General features: G+C 32.7%; 1 protein-coding gene across 1 annotated transcript in view; it reads left to right on the forward strand.

The window, feature by feature from the left end:
- Positions 1-17,235, forward strand: part of LOC121382364 (cytosolic carboxypeptidase 2-like) — a 121,191-nt gene that overhangs the window by 85,287 nt on the left and 18,669 nt on the right. Inside the window, exons 21-25 of the mRNA XM_041511951.1 lie at positions 7-132; positions 955-999; positions 4,695-4,761; positions 7,288-7,425; positions 14,048-14,155. Coding sequence (XP_041367885.1) covers positions 7-132; positions 955-999; positions 4,695-4,761; positions 7,288-7,425; positions 14,048-14,155 — 484 coding nt within the window. The remainder of the gene's footprint in view (positions 1-6; positions 133-954; positions 1,000-4,694; positions 4,762-7,287; positions 7,426-14,047; positions 14,156-17,235) is intronic.

The following is a 17,235-nucleotide window of genomic DNA, read 5'->3' on the forward strand; positions in this document are numbered from 1 at the left end:
TTTTAGTTCGCACCTACACCTCTTCGATATACATCCAGCACACCAAAGCGCCCACGGTCTCAGGACGAGAGAACCAATAATGGGATTCCTATATTTGCTCAGGAAAGAAGTGAGGAGCGGCAACAACGGAGGGTAATTAGTTACTTGTTTAATACGTTTCAAAGTAGGTGAGTTGCTAAAACATGACTTTATATTTGCTGTATCACTTAACAAACAGAACATGCACTTATTATGAATTTATCAAGAAAAAGAAGTTTCCAGTCTCTTTATTGATTCAGTTTTCATGGCATTATGCTTTGTTTTTGCTTCAGGAAGCAGTTTTATATTTTGTTTTGCCAGTGCATAATCAAAATTTACAATAAATGGGGTCAAAATTTTACTATTTGAAAAATATATTGATGAAATTATAACTTTTTTTTCATTTGATAGTGTAAACAATTCTTTTTCTTTATATTTTTCGATCATGGTAACACATGTTTTAAAAGATCTTTAACAGTTTGCAGTTAGTCTTTTGATGTAAGTCCTATAATTGGCTATCAATATAACATTTTTGTTACAAATAAATTGAAAATAGTTGATATTTACATACCTGTAAGTGTCTTATAATTTGAAACAGTCATTAAATGAGAGTTAGATGATACGGAATGTCCTAAAAGCTCAGACTTTTAGGAAAAAATTGACACTGTATTCTTAAAGTTAAAAACCACATAAAATAATTTTCATCAAAATATGTGTTAAGAGATTTTGATGTGTGTATTTATCTGTTAATGACTGGAATTTGAATAATAAAGGTATTAAATTAAATAGTGTATTTCAACCCCAAGTCCACAGTTTGAACACTGTCCAATCTCATATATTATGTAGTCTGTGATGATCTGTATTTGTTAAGCTAGGTTTTCATACAGGTTTTTATATTTTCTTTCTTCTATTAACCTAGTTTGATCTTAACTTTAGGTATTTAGTGCTGACTCTCGTATTAGGAGACTCTGTTCAGTAAAGGTGAGAAAACTGGTAAACATAAAAATGTTGTACTCCTTCCACTGTTATATTGGTGCTGTTGATTATGCTATAAATTTATCCATTCCATCTTTTTTTCTTTTTTTTCTTTCAATCCTTACCTAGCTATATATGTCTATACTTTAATTAATAAAACATTTTTGCTAAAATATTAAGACATTTAATGGAGGTTTGTTTTAATTATTTGAAACTGTGTTCTATTTGGTTCAGTTCCTGCTGATATAGCATTGTTTTTCTTAATAGTTTTTATTATGAATCCATGTGCATTAATGCTCTGTGAAAATACATTTTATTCTAGCTGACTTGATTGAAAATGTGTAATTGTGCCAAAAAGAAACCATTTGTATGTTTAGTTTGAAGACAATTTCCAAAAAGAATCCACTAATATTGCTGTTAATATAAGCTGTTAATTTGAAGAGTTCAGGTGCAAAACGCGATATAAACCATTTTCGTTCTAGTTTTTATTTAAAGCCATTATTGTATGTCAGTAAGGGCTAATCGTAGTCCCGCTGATTTGCTGCAAAACGTCTTTGATCCTTATGAAATTGTATTGGGTAAATCCCGGGTTTTTTTTATCAAAACGCGATATACGCCAATTAAAAAACTCTCTTTTACTGAAAATGAAAAATGGATATATCGCGTTTTGCGCCTAAACTCTTCATTTCTTCTCACATTTTTACATGAAACAGTTTAACAAGTACTATTTTCAATTTAAACACATAATGGTGGAGGTGTATTTTGATAATTCAATGTTATATTCTTAAACTTTTCACTGACAATCTTTATATTTAAAAATCTTTTAAATTCTTTTGATTCTAAAATGTGTGTGCTAAAACTGAAAAGTAAGTACTAGTTAATCAATTAATTTTTTGGGTAATATATCTTTCTTTGACTTATCTTTCCTCTATACTGTATTACTTACATGTATTTTAGGTACTTTTTTTTAATTAAATATCATTGCAACTTTTATTTATTTATTGTAACTTGGTATAATAAATATAATTGTATTATATTAATTAACAAGTTTAATCTTTAATATCTTCTGTTGCTTAAATATATGTTTATTGATAATTGTATGCAAATGTATATTTTCTACGCTGCCATATTTTACTAACTTAAAAATATATCAGTCAGTATATGTTTTGAGATCTACAAGGCTGATACATCATAATGAGAGATGTATTGATATTAACTTTATTTGTTTTGATAATTCACACATCCATCTTTGCACTCAGTGTTTTCGCATCCATGTAGTAGACTTAAAATTTTACATCACAATTCCATCACTTATTTCTTCGATCATTTAGATCCTATCATTACATGACCGTGGACTATTTTGTTAGCATGATCAACTAAAATTTATAATGTGTTTAAATATATATACAGAACTTCACATATGTTGTTTTCGCTTCCTATTTATTGCATGAGTTTATTTTGCACAAGAATATATATACCACGAGAGTGCTACGTGGTCAAGTGGTATGTTCTTTTGTAAAATAAACTTATGCAATAAATAGGAAGCGAAAACACTGTATGTGAAGTTCTGTATTTATTACATACTTTCTTTTATGTTTTACAAAAACGGTTTTTAATTTAACGTCATAACAACACTTTGTTAAATCCATGATCAAAACTCCTTTCATGGATTCATTTAACATTAAGAATCATACTCTGCGGCAGCCTTGTGTAATGTTTCAAATACGATATGACGTCATTTGTAAATCATGTATGACATAAGTAAATAAAAAGCTCTAACTGCAATAAAAAGAAAAAGGGAATTCTCCATTTAAAAGTCCAGTCCGGTCCAGATTGCACATATGTGCGATACAGGATAAATTTATTACACGGTTTCCAAAGACCTTTATCATTATAGTAAAATTAAATAGGTATGTAATAAAATGCAATGGTTGATCATTCTCTTAAACTGTACAATGATCATAATATTCTGTATTTATTAATTCTATGTTTCTATTAACTTCTATAATGACCTGCTTTTCTAGTGTGTTTCAGACCTATGTTCCATTTTTAATTTAGCACTACATTAATTTTCATTGTTAAAATAGCAGTACCATATATCACTGTGTATTAGCCGACTTTTCAACCCCTCTTAAAGGGACATACCCTAGTTTTTAAACACTAAGGCAAATTGTTTACTATTATAGCCATTTTTGATAACTGAAATCATACTTTACTTAGATTTTATGGTTTAGATTATCAATTTCCGTACATTCGAAGTCTGTTTGGTCATCATGGTGTTTTTAATATCACAAAATTCATTTCTCGTATTTTTTAAAACGCACGTGCGTCTGAAAAGTAAGAGTTATGGAGTTGAGTTTTAGTCTATTTCTAGATGGTATTTCACCATTTCAAAGCCACAGACTCATGTTTCACTCAATTGTAACTTTATCAAAATGTGTTACAGGTTTGTAGATTAACTGAACTTATTGTTAATTTTCAATGTTTGAAACTAGGGTCTGTCCCTTTAATGCCATCATGAGAAGAGGGGTCAGCCAATACATGGAGTCAACTAAAAATGTCTAAGAAAATACAATAAAATATTGGCATGTACAGAAATACAATACTAACGAAAATTCATCAGTCATTCTAAGCTTCAAAACCTTACCGTTGCATTATTTAACAAGTATTTTTAAAGCCTCTATTAAGTCCCACACCAGTGTCGATCTGTTTGTTTGATGCACACCATAAAAGTTATATTCATTTGAAAAATAAAATCAATTTTATTTTATTATTGTATTTTTATTGTTTCGACAATTTCTGGCAAAAGCCACCGACAAGTAATACCAGTATTATAAAAAGAGGTAGTGTTCATCATTTCAGTTATCTGTTGTGGGTGTTAAATAATATTTACACTGCCTTATAAAAGTTAAACTACATTTATCAGCTACCGATGTCATATGATCGATTCAATTGAAAAAAGAACAGAACAATGTTTTTTGTCCGTTTCAACTACATAAAAGTTGATTTCGCTTATACATCATACCAACCTTTTTGTACCAGATATTTAGGGGAAAACTAAGGGGTTGGCTTATCCACAGAGTCAGCTAATACACAACGATATATCAGTATATTAAATTAATTAATTGTTTTATTATTACTATTTTATTTTATTATTTGTTGTTGTTGTTGTGGGGGGGGGGGGGGGAAGTATTATTGTTTATGTGTAAGATTCTTTATTACCAAAATATATGTTGACTAAACCAGGCCCCATGGGACAAGGCATCTATAATTCTGTACAATTTGTATTTTAATTTATATTCTTATTTATACAGTTATTCTCTTTAGTATTGCATTTTGTATAAAATATTTGAAAGTCTTTAATGTTTTTATTACTATGGCCATGATCTCACAAGTTAAAATGAATTACAAATGTTTTTAGATTTTATGTTTACTACAGGCACAATGGTGTTAAGCAGACTTCTAAAGGAGTAATAAAAAGTGGTTCCTCAACACAGTTGGCTAGTTAATACAGGTTATAATTGTTTAATATTTAGGGAATTGAAATACCAAGGTTCATGCTTACAAAATGTTTAAAATCCAGACTTCATTGAAATCAGAACTTCTGCATGCAGTTGGTATGGTTTAACTATCGCATTCATTGGGATAATGCAAATTCTGTTTTATTTTATATTATTATTATAAATTTTATTTTGTTTTAGACGGATTATTTAGAAGCACTGACGGAAGCATATCTCAAAAATGGAATCCCTTTGATGAATGAACAAGGTAATTAAAATGCTTATGTTTGTTTGTGATTGCTTTTATCAGTGTTCATAGCTGTATGTCAGAATTGATTGCATGCCATGTTGGAACACATTGAATGATAAAGGCACATTGCATGCAGTGATTAGACTAGAATATCTTGTGTATTCATTTACATTGGTGTGAAATAGTGTGTTGTTAGTACAATATTCCTTCTACATGAGACTTTTTCATTGTAAAACCAAATAAGATGTTCAGTGATTTTTATAAGATTAGTCCTATTAGTTATTACATTTTGTAGTTTTATTAGATGAAAATCCTCTGGATTTTCCTGGAATTCTAGCAATACCTTTTCCATGTCCTTGTTCTTTGACAAAGAGGCTCATACCAATCTCCCATGTTTTAAGAGGTTGCTAAGTTTTATGTATGTTTTATCCAAGGTCTTCTTTCTTTTTCCATAAACTGTATATGGTTTGAAAAATAATAAAGGAGGATTGTACATTTAAATGAATCAATGTTATCTTTGATACTCTTACATGGGGATAGAAAAGTTTTGATTTAACTTTTTATGAAGTCACAACTGGTTTACTTGTATTATTAACAATGAAGCTTTTTGTGCTAAATTTAAGAAACCAATTAATCCTCAGAAGCATTTATGTGCTTTTTGTTAACCTTTTGCTCTATACATGCAGCCATAGATAAAATAACAGCTTCAAGCTTATTCTTTTGATAAATTTCTTGACATAATTATTATTGGAAAATAATGTTGTGTTAATCTGATAATCAAGATACTAAATGATGTAACAAAGACTAATAAAATCGATATGAAGTAACATAACTCAATAATACCATTAATGTACCAAGTGTAGATATAGGTGGTACTTTTAAATAGTACCACCAATAATAACATCAACTTTTGCAATTAGTGCAACATTAACATTTACTAAGCTCCATTTCTTGCAAACTGTTAATCCTAGATAAATGAAACTTTTCTTATAGTGTATCTACATGTATAGATGTTTTAACTCGATGCTTGTTAATAAATATGAAAATGTATTGAATTTTTGGGTGGTTTTTTTTTTTTTGGTATATTGTTTTATTTTATTTTTAAATAGAATTAGGTTAATCATGAAATTTACTTCACTAATAGTTTTTGGCGTTAATTTAAATAAAATTGATGAATTATTTAATTTAATTTAATATTTTGTATTGAGATGAACAAACAAATGTCACACTAAATCTGTTTATGGAAGATGAGGCATTTAGTTCCACAGAATTCTTGGGTTTGGTGGCTTTTGTTAATGAATATTCAGACATTTTCAATATAGTAGTCATTTCACTGTCACAGCTTTTGTATTTTAAAACCGCTTGAGCTATAAAAACTGCTGTAGCTACAATTATTTATTCCCATGTTTCCTTCTTTTGAACCTAGTAGTTACATTGTAATTGTATATTCTATTGTTTTATATATACATGTAGTGCACATAAGTCAGCTGATTATATCAGTACCGTAACTTAGCATTGCTAGTTGTTAACATCAAATATTAAGTAGTTGATTTAGGCTCTAATTTGAAGATGCATTGCTTAGTAATAATTAGAATTCATCGGTTTTAGTTATGCCATCAATGTTATGATTTCATAGCTAGTGGTAATAATATAGACAGTATGTAAAAGGAAGAGCTAAGAAGATAGTGTCCCTTGTGTTTCTAAAAGTACTATTCATTTTATTTGAGGATTTTCAATTAAAAATTCTTAGTAACTCATAAGTTTAAATATATATTTTTTTTTTTATTTGATGACCATGCAAAACTGTTCATTTAATATTTTATAACAAACCTTAAACTAAAATTATTGTCAATTTAGAATATACGTGTATTTATAAAAACAAAATATATTTGACAAAATTAGTCCTTGTGTGGAATTTTCACTTAGCTAAGTGTACATACAGCAGTGCAGAGTTGTCATTAAGAATAAAAATAGTCTACTTGAAAATGAAATTACAGAATGCTAATTTGCACCAATTATAAGATGACAGGACAGGATGGATCCAAAGTCTACAAAAAAATATTTAATATGATATTCCCTTTACTTATTTTAAAGAGACTGTTCTCAGTTTGCTGCTATTGTAACATATGTTCCCGACTAACAGAGCCTTTTTAAGGACTGAAATGACATATTAAATAGATTTTATTTTGTTCATTGTCTGTATTTGCAATGTTTCTGGTCATCCTAATGTTTACAGTAGCTCAAACTTCATTTATATTTCTAATTAGATTGTATAAATATCAACATCCTGTCGAGAAGCATTTTATTCTTTGAAATTGTTACCCAGCAAACATTTTATTAAATATGACTTGAGAAAACGCTATCTGCCACTTAGTAATGACATCCTTACAGTAGCTACTCAAGTAGTCGTGACATCATAGATATCATCTTTTTATCATTCTATCATTTTATCACATTCATGAGCTGGCTTTGCAGATCTATATAACCCCACCAAACATCATGTAATGCATGTAGCATATAGCCTAATGCATGTCTTCTTCACAGTTCCCCACCTTCGCTACTCAGGCACCAACAAAGCCTTTCCCAACATACCTTTATGTTTAGAGGGCCTCTGTCCGCATCATGAACAAGCATATGCCGAACAGTACGTCGCATGTCAGCTGCAAAATATGCAGTATGGAGGTAAATTTTAATTTCCACTTGTGTTTGATTGTTCTGTTGTTATTTTGTTCTGTTTCAGTTGATTGTCATGCTGTATGTCTACTGACATTTAGGTTTTTGGTGCTTCAACTCATTACTAACATGTTTGACATTTTTGTCATTGCGAATTTTATTTTTATCTAATTTTATTTGTTTTGGTTTTTGAGAATTTTGTTTACAATTACTCTATTACAAATTAAATTGTATAGAGCAGCTATTCATCAGTTATAAAATTGTAACTTATAGCATTAATTTTTGTTTAAATATCTGTTCAAATGGTGTAGTAGCATATTACAATTAATTAAAGGAGTTGAACAAATTTTGTTTCGCCAGTCTTAAGAATTGTGACTTTTCCTGTAACTGTGAGAGTTAGGTCATACTTTAAGCCAAACTGCATATATATTGGTACAAACTTATCTATATAGGAGTAGTATGTTAGAGGCAAAGGTCACGTACAAACAAGACATCATTTTGTCATACAACAGTATCTGATCATGCTGAATTTGTTTTATAAGATAAATATTTTAATTGTAGGATTATAAACTTACCACATTGGCAGTTTGTTACTGAAAATGTCCAACTCCATTTTTACATGTTTTTACTATTGCATATTGTACTTAATTTGGAATTATACTGCTTTAGTTTACATGTACATACATGTATGTTAGACAGTTGAAGAGTATTGTAATCGCAGTAGAAAATAGCATAGTACAGTCAAACTTTGTTAATTCGAACTTAAGGCAACTACAAAATAGTTTTAGGGGTTTGAGTTTTTGAAATTCATTTTGTATACCTAAAAACTGGAACTGCATTGCAGATGAATGATTTCATTTGATATTGTAAGAAATGTATGGTGCACTGTTTCCCCACCCCCCTCCCAAACTCTGACAGTTTTACATTTCCTGTTGAAAGGCAAATTAATATATAATTGGCAGTTAATCCTACCTCTAGCTGCTGCGTCTTCCTTCACCTGTGGCACGTTCCTTTTGTGTACATTTTAAATGTAAGTAACAAAAGAAAAGAGCTTACTTGAAAGTTGGTGGAATCAGGAACAGGTCATCATTTTCCGACTAAGGACTGGACACAACAGGCTGAACCAGCATATGCATAAGAGGTTCCGGCTGGTATCTTCTTCCATGTGCTGCTATGGAGAAGCAGAACAGATGACCGAACATGTTATCCAAGACTGCATAAACCTTCAGCAGCTGAGGGAGACTACCTGGACAACTACAACAACTCTCCAGAAGAAGCTGTATGGCATAAGAAATGATCTACAGAGAACCATAGCATTCATAGTCACTGCTGGCCTCCACGTGTAGTCAACAAGTGAACGAAAAGAAGAAGAAGAAAGTTGGCGGAATGCACTAACAGATTAAAATACTGAATGCCAAATAACATTAACTATAGATGTTCGAATTAGTTTAACACGATCCACTCATTTGAGAGCAAAAACAAACAACATGGATATTACTACTGGTCTTTACTGGTACCCAGACTGTCTGTAATTATGTATTAAGTAACAAGTCCCTCCGCCATGTACAGTCTACAACAAGCACCGACAACCAAACACATAGCCTTAAATTAATACCTGAATCCCCGACAGCCAAGACTAGTCGAGACACCCACACTTCACTTGGCTGACAATTCATTCTTCTTTAAAAACTACCAGCAACTTAATAAATTAAGTTTTGGAAGTGCCATTTATCTATTAAATATCTATGGTGGAACCAAACAATTAGTTTGAGAGATTGAGTTTTCGATGTTTGAGTTTTCGAAGTCTGTTATTACTAGTTTGTATAGCAATTCAGTCGCAACCGTCCCTTCAGTTTGAAAGATCAAATTTTTGAGAGATCAAAGTTTGAATTAGCAAAGTTTGACTGTATATGGTAATTTAGTATGTAAATTAAGGTATTTAGAAATTTGTTAGTAAATCATTGTAATCTGTACATAATTTGAAAGTAAATTCCAATAGAGGTATTTCACATTCCTATTGCGCATGCGCGCGAAGAGTAACGTCCCTTGACAGAATAGACTGAAACTAGTCTATTTACAAATTGGGGGGGCGTGACAGACAGGTTGTTATGGGCGACTTGAGTAGCTTCGTAGGAGACTTTTAAACTTTGACAACTAACATGTACATATTTCGAATTAGATGGTATAATGGCCGTAGAAAACGGTCCGCTGAAATTTACAGCGGAATGGTTCAAATTAAAAAGCAGTGCAACAACTTGGACAAAGTCTCTGCGACTTGTATCCGAGGGTTTTGATAACGCCAGATTAAAAGACTATCTCGTAAAATGTATAAACAAAACATTTGACAGATTCCATAGGTTATGGCATCGACAGGTTATGGCATCGATCGATATATATATTTGAGAGAGAGAGAGAGAGAGAGAGAGAGAGAGAGAGAGAGAGAGAGAGAGAGAGAGAGAGAGAGTATATATATAAACATACACACACACACACACACACACATATATATATATATATATACAGTCAAACCTGTCTTAAGCGGCCACACAAGGGAGTAGATAAACGTGGCCGCTTAAGACAGGTTGCCGCTGAGTACAGGTTGCCACATATATAGTCTTTAAAACATTTGTTGTTGTTTCTTGTACTGCTAATTAACGGATGTGTGCTTCATAGTTGACTATAAATCAACTTTTGACATGTTGTCTCCTTCAAAAATAATGCAAATAGAATATATTAAATTAACCGTTTTCCACAAGTTTGTTTTCTTTTTCCATTTAATTATTTAATTCCGACTTCATGCGATGTATTGTTATAGTAAGTGAATCTACAAATGTCAAGCGTAGCCTGCCCAGAGGCAATTAGATGCATGTCAGATTCATACTTCCTTAATTGATACACAGTGGAGATGTCGGGACTGAATGGGTACTATTATTCCTGAAGGTGTGAAGATCGGTTATTTGCTGCACCTATCGCTGTTGTTAAAATATCCCTTTTATATAAGAGTAAAACTTTACTGTGGCCGCTTAATGCAGGTATTTTAGCGATTTGGGATCATATTTAGGTGGCCGCTGGCCGCGTTAGACAGGTGACCGCTTATTACAGGTGCATTTACATTATAAATCGTTTGGGAGGAAAAAAGTGGCCGCTTAAGGCAAGTGACCGCTGAATACAGGTGGCCGCTAGGACAGGTTTGACTGATATATATATATATATATATATATATATATATATATCAGAAGGTGTTTTGTTGCATTTTTCTTAGTGTCTATCTAATTGGGAAAAGTTAAAAAAAAAAAAAGATTTTTATGCTGTTACATGTATATCCATAAAGTGAGAATTTAAAAAAGGGGGATGGGGGGGGGGGTTGAAGGTAGGTGCCGTTCTGTTTACCCATACACACGTTTTTATACAGTGTCAACATGAACGCATTGAGTATTATACAAAATATATTTATTTTCTTTACTGTTAATGTGTTTTCCACCATATCTAAGTATATAAAATACTAGACGGACCTGTGTAGGAACGTCCTGTACAGAGCCGTCATCACTCTATATATATTTATATATTATTATTATTATTATTATTTAAGGAGTGTCTGTTATTTCTTTTACGTTCATCGGGGTATGAACAAAATAAATCATCCGTAAATTTTGTGAATCGGCGAAGCCGTTCTCACATAAGTTTGCGGATGATTTTTTTGTTCATACCTAGATGAACGTAAAGTAATAACAGACAATACTTATAATTAAATTTGAAACATACTGAGTAATAATAACATTAAAAGTTCATATATATATATATATATATATATATATATATATATATTCTGTTGAGTATTGTCCGAAATATACATATATTTTCTGTATATACAAAATAGATATTTATTTTATTTTATTTACTGTTTACTACCATATCTAAGTAGAGAATACTAAACCGCCCTGTATAGGAACGTTCTGTACAGAGCTGTTCTGACTACATATATTTTTTTATATATTTACACACGCACACGTTATATATTTTATTGAGTATAATCCGAAATATACATATATTGTCTTTATATACAAAATATATATTTATTTTCTTTACTGTTAATGTGTTTTCCACCATATCTAAGTATACTAGACCGCCCTGTGTAGGAATGTCCTGTACAGAACCGGTAAGGTTTTGGTCCCTTATGCGTTCACTGGCTTCCCTCCTACAAAATGTGCCGAACAAACCCTCGTACTTACAGTAACATTAAAATCGTTTTCTACGTGAAACGATTACCCACAATCGTTTCCGATATCCATTGGCTGGATATCGATGGAAGGATAACGAATTTCCCGGACATATGCAGTTGGAACAGTTAATAATTGAACAATGGTCGTGGCCTCCCATTGCTTTTGCCCCCCAATTTGCAGATAGGTCTATTTTGGCGAGATCTCGCGAAATCTCGCGGTTTGCGTCCTCGAGTAACTCCGCAACGGGCACATGCGCAGTGGAATGTGAAATACCTCTATTGCAAGCTGTCAAAAATATATTTAGTAATTCAAGTATATCTTTTAGTTTCTCGAAAATATACCAGACCACATTTGGTAACTGCATAAACAGAAATTTCAGCTGTATAAATCTGTACATTGTCATGCAGCTCATCTGCATAGTATATTTGTTTATGGCAGTTATCTTTAGAAGGTAATCATCAAATTCCTCTAGAATCTTGGAAAACTTTAATTTCTTTGGAGGTTCTGCACCAGTGGTCATTATTCTGCTCATTAATTTGCCTTATAAAAATAGCATCGATAGGAAAACTAAAATTTCAAGTCTTGACCTTTTTTGGTTTAAAATTCTAGAGATCCATCACATAGAAACTTTATTGGTGGTAATAACTGAATGCCCTGTATCCACATTTAACTTCCTGCATTTGCAACTTATTCAGTAGTAATTCACCTAATCATTCATATAATATTTTCAATGGTTGATGTTGTTTTTGAACATTGAGACCATGCTTCTCTGCCACCCTGTTTAAATGGAGCTATCAGTCTTAATTTTGTTTAATGTAGAACATTGTTAGGTTATAAACATTATGAATTCCTTTTCATCCTGCAATCACTGTTTCTATTGACAGAATATGATGACGGATAAAGCACACATAGCTACATTACAAAATCGCTCATTTTACCTCTAGGTCATCGTACAATGTGGCTGAAATAACAGCTTTTCCCCTTAATTTTTATGGTCTGCAGGACAAAGATAATAACTAGTTAATGACGTAGGGTATCTGCTTTATCCTGTTCATTCTTACTTCAAGCCAAATGAGAAATTCCGTGAGGCTCTGCCGAGCAGAATTTCTCATCTTACCTTCACAGAATAAAGCCGACATGCAACATCATTAACTAGTTATTCTCTATATATGTATACTGCCTTACTTCTATTTGTATTTGCACCAAGACAAAAGACAGGTAGATTAATCTCAAATAATAGAAATATAGTACAAAAATATTATTGTCTTTGTCATATGAAGAAGAATGCCTACACACAACCATAATCATTGTTTGTAACCCGATTATAGTATTAAAAAAAAAGTAATAATTAAAAAAAAAAAAATTGAATCATTTATGTTATGTTGTTTTTAGCTTTTAGTGATTAAAAACCAGCTTGCTTCAGTGGCATGTAGTTTTATCTGGGGGGTTTTGGGGTTTTTTTTTATTAAAGTACTATTTTTTATTTATTTATCTTCTACATAATATTTTAGCAATTATGTAATTTGTTAACCTGTTGCTTTCAAAAACATTTTGACAGTTTTAATTTATAATTAGCATGTTTTGTTCATGATTTTGTTTGTGCATTTGAGCTAACAAAGTTGTTTAAAAAATAGCTTAAAAATATTTAGTGCTCTTTTATTGCAAATAAATGACAAGAAAATCTATTGTGATTATTATTATTATATTTAGGACTTTTATATTTAATATCAAAATACTTAACAGTTTTTACTTGTGTAACAACACATCCAATATCTCAGGGAGATTCAGGACTTTTAAATAGTTTTGACAACATGATATTTCATCAAAACATTTGTCACCACAAGAGTACATATTCTTCTATTGCAGAAGCATGTGAATATAGTAGATCTGTGTAGGAGTTGTGCTTTGAGTAGTGAAATAAAGTTTTCTTTTTTCCTTTTTTCTATTTTTTTTAAATTATATGTTAAACTATCTATGTTAGTAGGACTAGTTTAAAGTAGTATAGAAAATGTTGAGATATTTGGTCAGATTTAAAAATATATATATATATAAAAGATTATTTGGTTTTTACATTTGTAAATACTTTAACCCAAGAATGTGTGGCTAGCCAACTTAAATCAGTTTATAAATTTAAAAATGTTTAATGTGGGTTTATAGATTTTAAGTATTTTTCTTTTGCTTGATTCTACTTTGGTCTGTTGGGATATAATTACATTGTGTGCATGTAGAGTATTAATAATTATATGGTGTGTGAAGTGTATGAGTAGTTGTGGGGAGGGTTTGTTTGCGGGTTTGTTTTTTGTTTTTTTAAAGCATGTTTCTGATGTTCTGTTTACATATTATGTCACAACAAGTAGTAGGTTTAAGTGGACTTGTGTTTGCATGCTATAGAAGCTGTATATTCTGTGTAGACTCGTCAGCAGTGTCAAACCCAGAGTTTAAGGGTGGCAAGCTAAAGCGACTGAAGGATAAGCGCCAGCAGGACAAGGATTTGGCCCCCGTGTCGTCTACGCCGTTGGGTATTATGAAAACCATGCCATGTCCTAAATCTCTATTCAGTTTAAGCAACACACTGTCTCTTTTAATAATGTTCTCTTGTAGATATAAAGCAATGTTTTCTTTTTGCTGCACATCTGCACTTAAGCTGATAAAATGCCTTGCTTCACAGAGATTTCTGTAACAGTCTCAGTTTTAGTCGAAATGAACCTGTGTAAGTAAACACCTGTCAACTAAAAGTAAGCAGTAGCTTATCACATTATTTCATCCTGTATGCTATGTCATTTTTAAGGCTAACAATTGGACAGACTAATTCTGTTGTTTTCCTTTTGCAATGACAAAAACAAACAATCTTATTCGTTCTGTGGTTGAGATTCTTGCGATAATGCTTTAGAAACTGCAATTGTAATTGCTTTAACATAATAAATGTACAAGAATTAATTCAAAATAATGTATTAATCTTTTCTCTAACTTTTAAAATTTTGTTTAGCAGGTTTGACATTACTGTCTAATACAATGCAGTTAAACTTTTGTTGCCTTGAGTTTTATAACATTCATTTAGAGGCTTTCTCCATGAAAGTGATTAATTTCATAAATAACATAATACTGGTAACTATAATAAAATCTGTTTTGGGCTTCTTCTTTTTTTACACAGATATTTTTAATGTGAAGAACTTCATGAAATAATTTACATTTAAAAAAAATAATAAATGGGATTTTTGGTTGTTGTTGTTTTGGGGTTTTTGGGGGAGGGGTTTGACAAATGATTTTATATGCTATCATTTTTCTATCAAATTGCACTTTTTCACCAATGGCACTAGGCTTATTTATATTCAAAGGCAAAAGTTATTGTGACATGGATTGTTTGGAGTAATAAATTTGTGAATGGATTTATGGATGTTAACCAGAGAAAATGTGCATGAAACAACCGGCCTCGGTGGCATAGTGGTTAAGCCATCGAACTACAGGCTGGTAGGTACAGGGTTCGCAGCCCGGTACCGGCTCCAACCCAGAGCGAGTTTTTAAGGGCACAATGGGTAGGTGTAAGGCCACTACAAACTCTCTTCTCTCTCACTAACCACTAACCAACTAACAACTAACCCACTGTTCTGGACAGACAGCCCAGATAGCTGAGGTGTGTGCCCAGGACAGCGTGCTTGAACCTTAATTGGATATAAGCACGAAAATAAGTTGAAATGAAATGAAATGCATGAAACAGCTCAAAGAAATGCAACCAAGCAGTTGTTGCAGTGATTGCATGCTTTGTGCAAGAAACATGGAATATTGGGGAGAAATCCTGTCCAGTGTTCACCATAAAAGGCCAGACATTCAATTGCAAATCATTGCCACTCTGTACAGCCTTCAAAAGTCCAGAAGTCAGAAAAACACCATTAGTGAACTGTTTGGTGCAAACTCTGGGTTTGACACGCCTCAGTGAAAATGAAAGATGGCGAGTCATAGGGATGCTTCAATCTGGGACCTTGCAACGTGACGTGGCACATCAATTCAACGTCCACGGAAACACCATATGGCACTTATGGCAGTGATATCAACAAAACAACCAGGTCAGGGACCGTCCCCGTAGCGGCCAACCACCCATGACAACCCTTCGCCAAGACACATGGATCCGAATCATGCATCTGCAAAACAGGTTCCAGCCAGTAACCCTCACAGCGCATACCATCCCTGGCAACAGAGGTGTATCAGTACGGACAGTCCGACGACGTCTACGCATCTACGGCATCCGTGCAAAACGCGCAGCTAGAAGGCCAATTCTGACGCAAGAACATCAACATCGACATCTCCAGTTGTGCAGACAACACCTGCGATGGACAGCACGTGACTGGAGATGTGTACTCTTCACGATGAATCCCATTTCCTTCTCCACATTTGTCACCAGTCGAACATGTCTGGGATGAAATGGAGGGACGCTTCCGGCTGGTCCTTCCTCAGATCTGGAATGGCATTCCCAGGAACTTTCTCCAGCATTTAGTGGCCTCAATGATATGACAGTGCCAGGCCTGTATCAATGCTCAAGGTGGACACATTGGCTACTGACTGTGAACTTCACTCTGGACCCCCTCTAGTGATGTGGATCATTTGCATATGGGATGTGCACCCTTTTCAAGGACTATTGCTCGTTTCCATACCTTCGGACATTTCTCTTTCCATGTTATAACGTTTCATACACAGCAGTAAAAACTTATCATCAATTATCTTTGTCTTTTGTGTGTCACAAAAACTTTTGCTTTTTAGTATATCTTTCATGTTTTGTGGTTATACATCTGTATTCGATCTGCTTAAATGCAATGTCGGCAATATAAAGGACACAAATACTGATTTCTCAATGGTATATTATGGGAATTGTTCTCTGAATTCTTTATTTTGTGTTGCACACAAATGCTTATTGGTGACATGAGGTCGATTTGGAAAGAAGCTCAAATGTACATGTAGTATAAGAGTATTTGGTAAACATACCTGCATGGTCTTAACTGTAGGACAAATGTTTTACTGATTGTTATGCACCACAAAGTCTTGTCCTGTCATTAACTTGGACCGTTCTGTAAGGATGTTAGTATGTAGCAGATGTATATATAATAATAATTTTCATTGTCATCCAGTAGTTAAAAAATTAACTGCTTTTAATACTTTTTCTTTCTTTTTCTTTTCTTTTTTCTTTTTTCCTTTTTTAAAATTATTTTGTTACCCCTTAATGGTCAGACTTTCAGTCCATATGGTTTTTGGCCTACCCCAATTTTTTAATTTTATTTTACATTCTGTACAATATGCTTTTGTTCTAAATTAAATTTTTAAAAGACAAGAATGATGTTAATTATACCCATGGGTAAATAGTTGTGCCCATATGTATGTGTCTACTAACTTTTAGGTTCACATAAAGCCATACCAGGCCCAGCACCTGACAACCACCTGGGTTTTGAGTAGAACAACAGTTTTGTTACTGGAACTATCTTAGATGGACACTTAAAATTTATATTGGCCAGGCTCTGTAAAATTATCGTATGGGCGGGATATAGCCCAGTGGTAAAGTGCTCGCTTGATGTGTGGTCGGTGTGGGATCGATCCCCATCGGTGGGGCCCACTG

Source organism: Gigantopelta aegis, chromosome 9 (assembly GCF_016097555.1).
Source record: "Gigantopelta aegis isolate Gae_Host chromosome 9, Gae_host_genome, whole genome shotgun sequence".
Classification (NCBI taxonomy): Eukaryota; Metazoa; Mollusca; class Gastropoda; order Neomphalida; family Peltospiridae; genus Gigantopelta; species Gigantopelta aegis.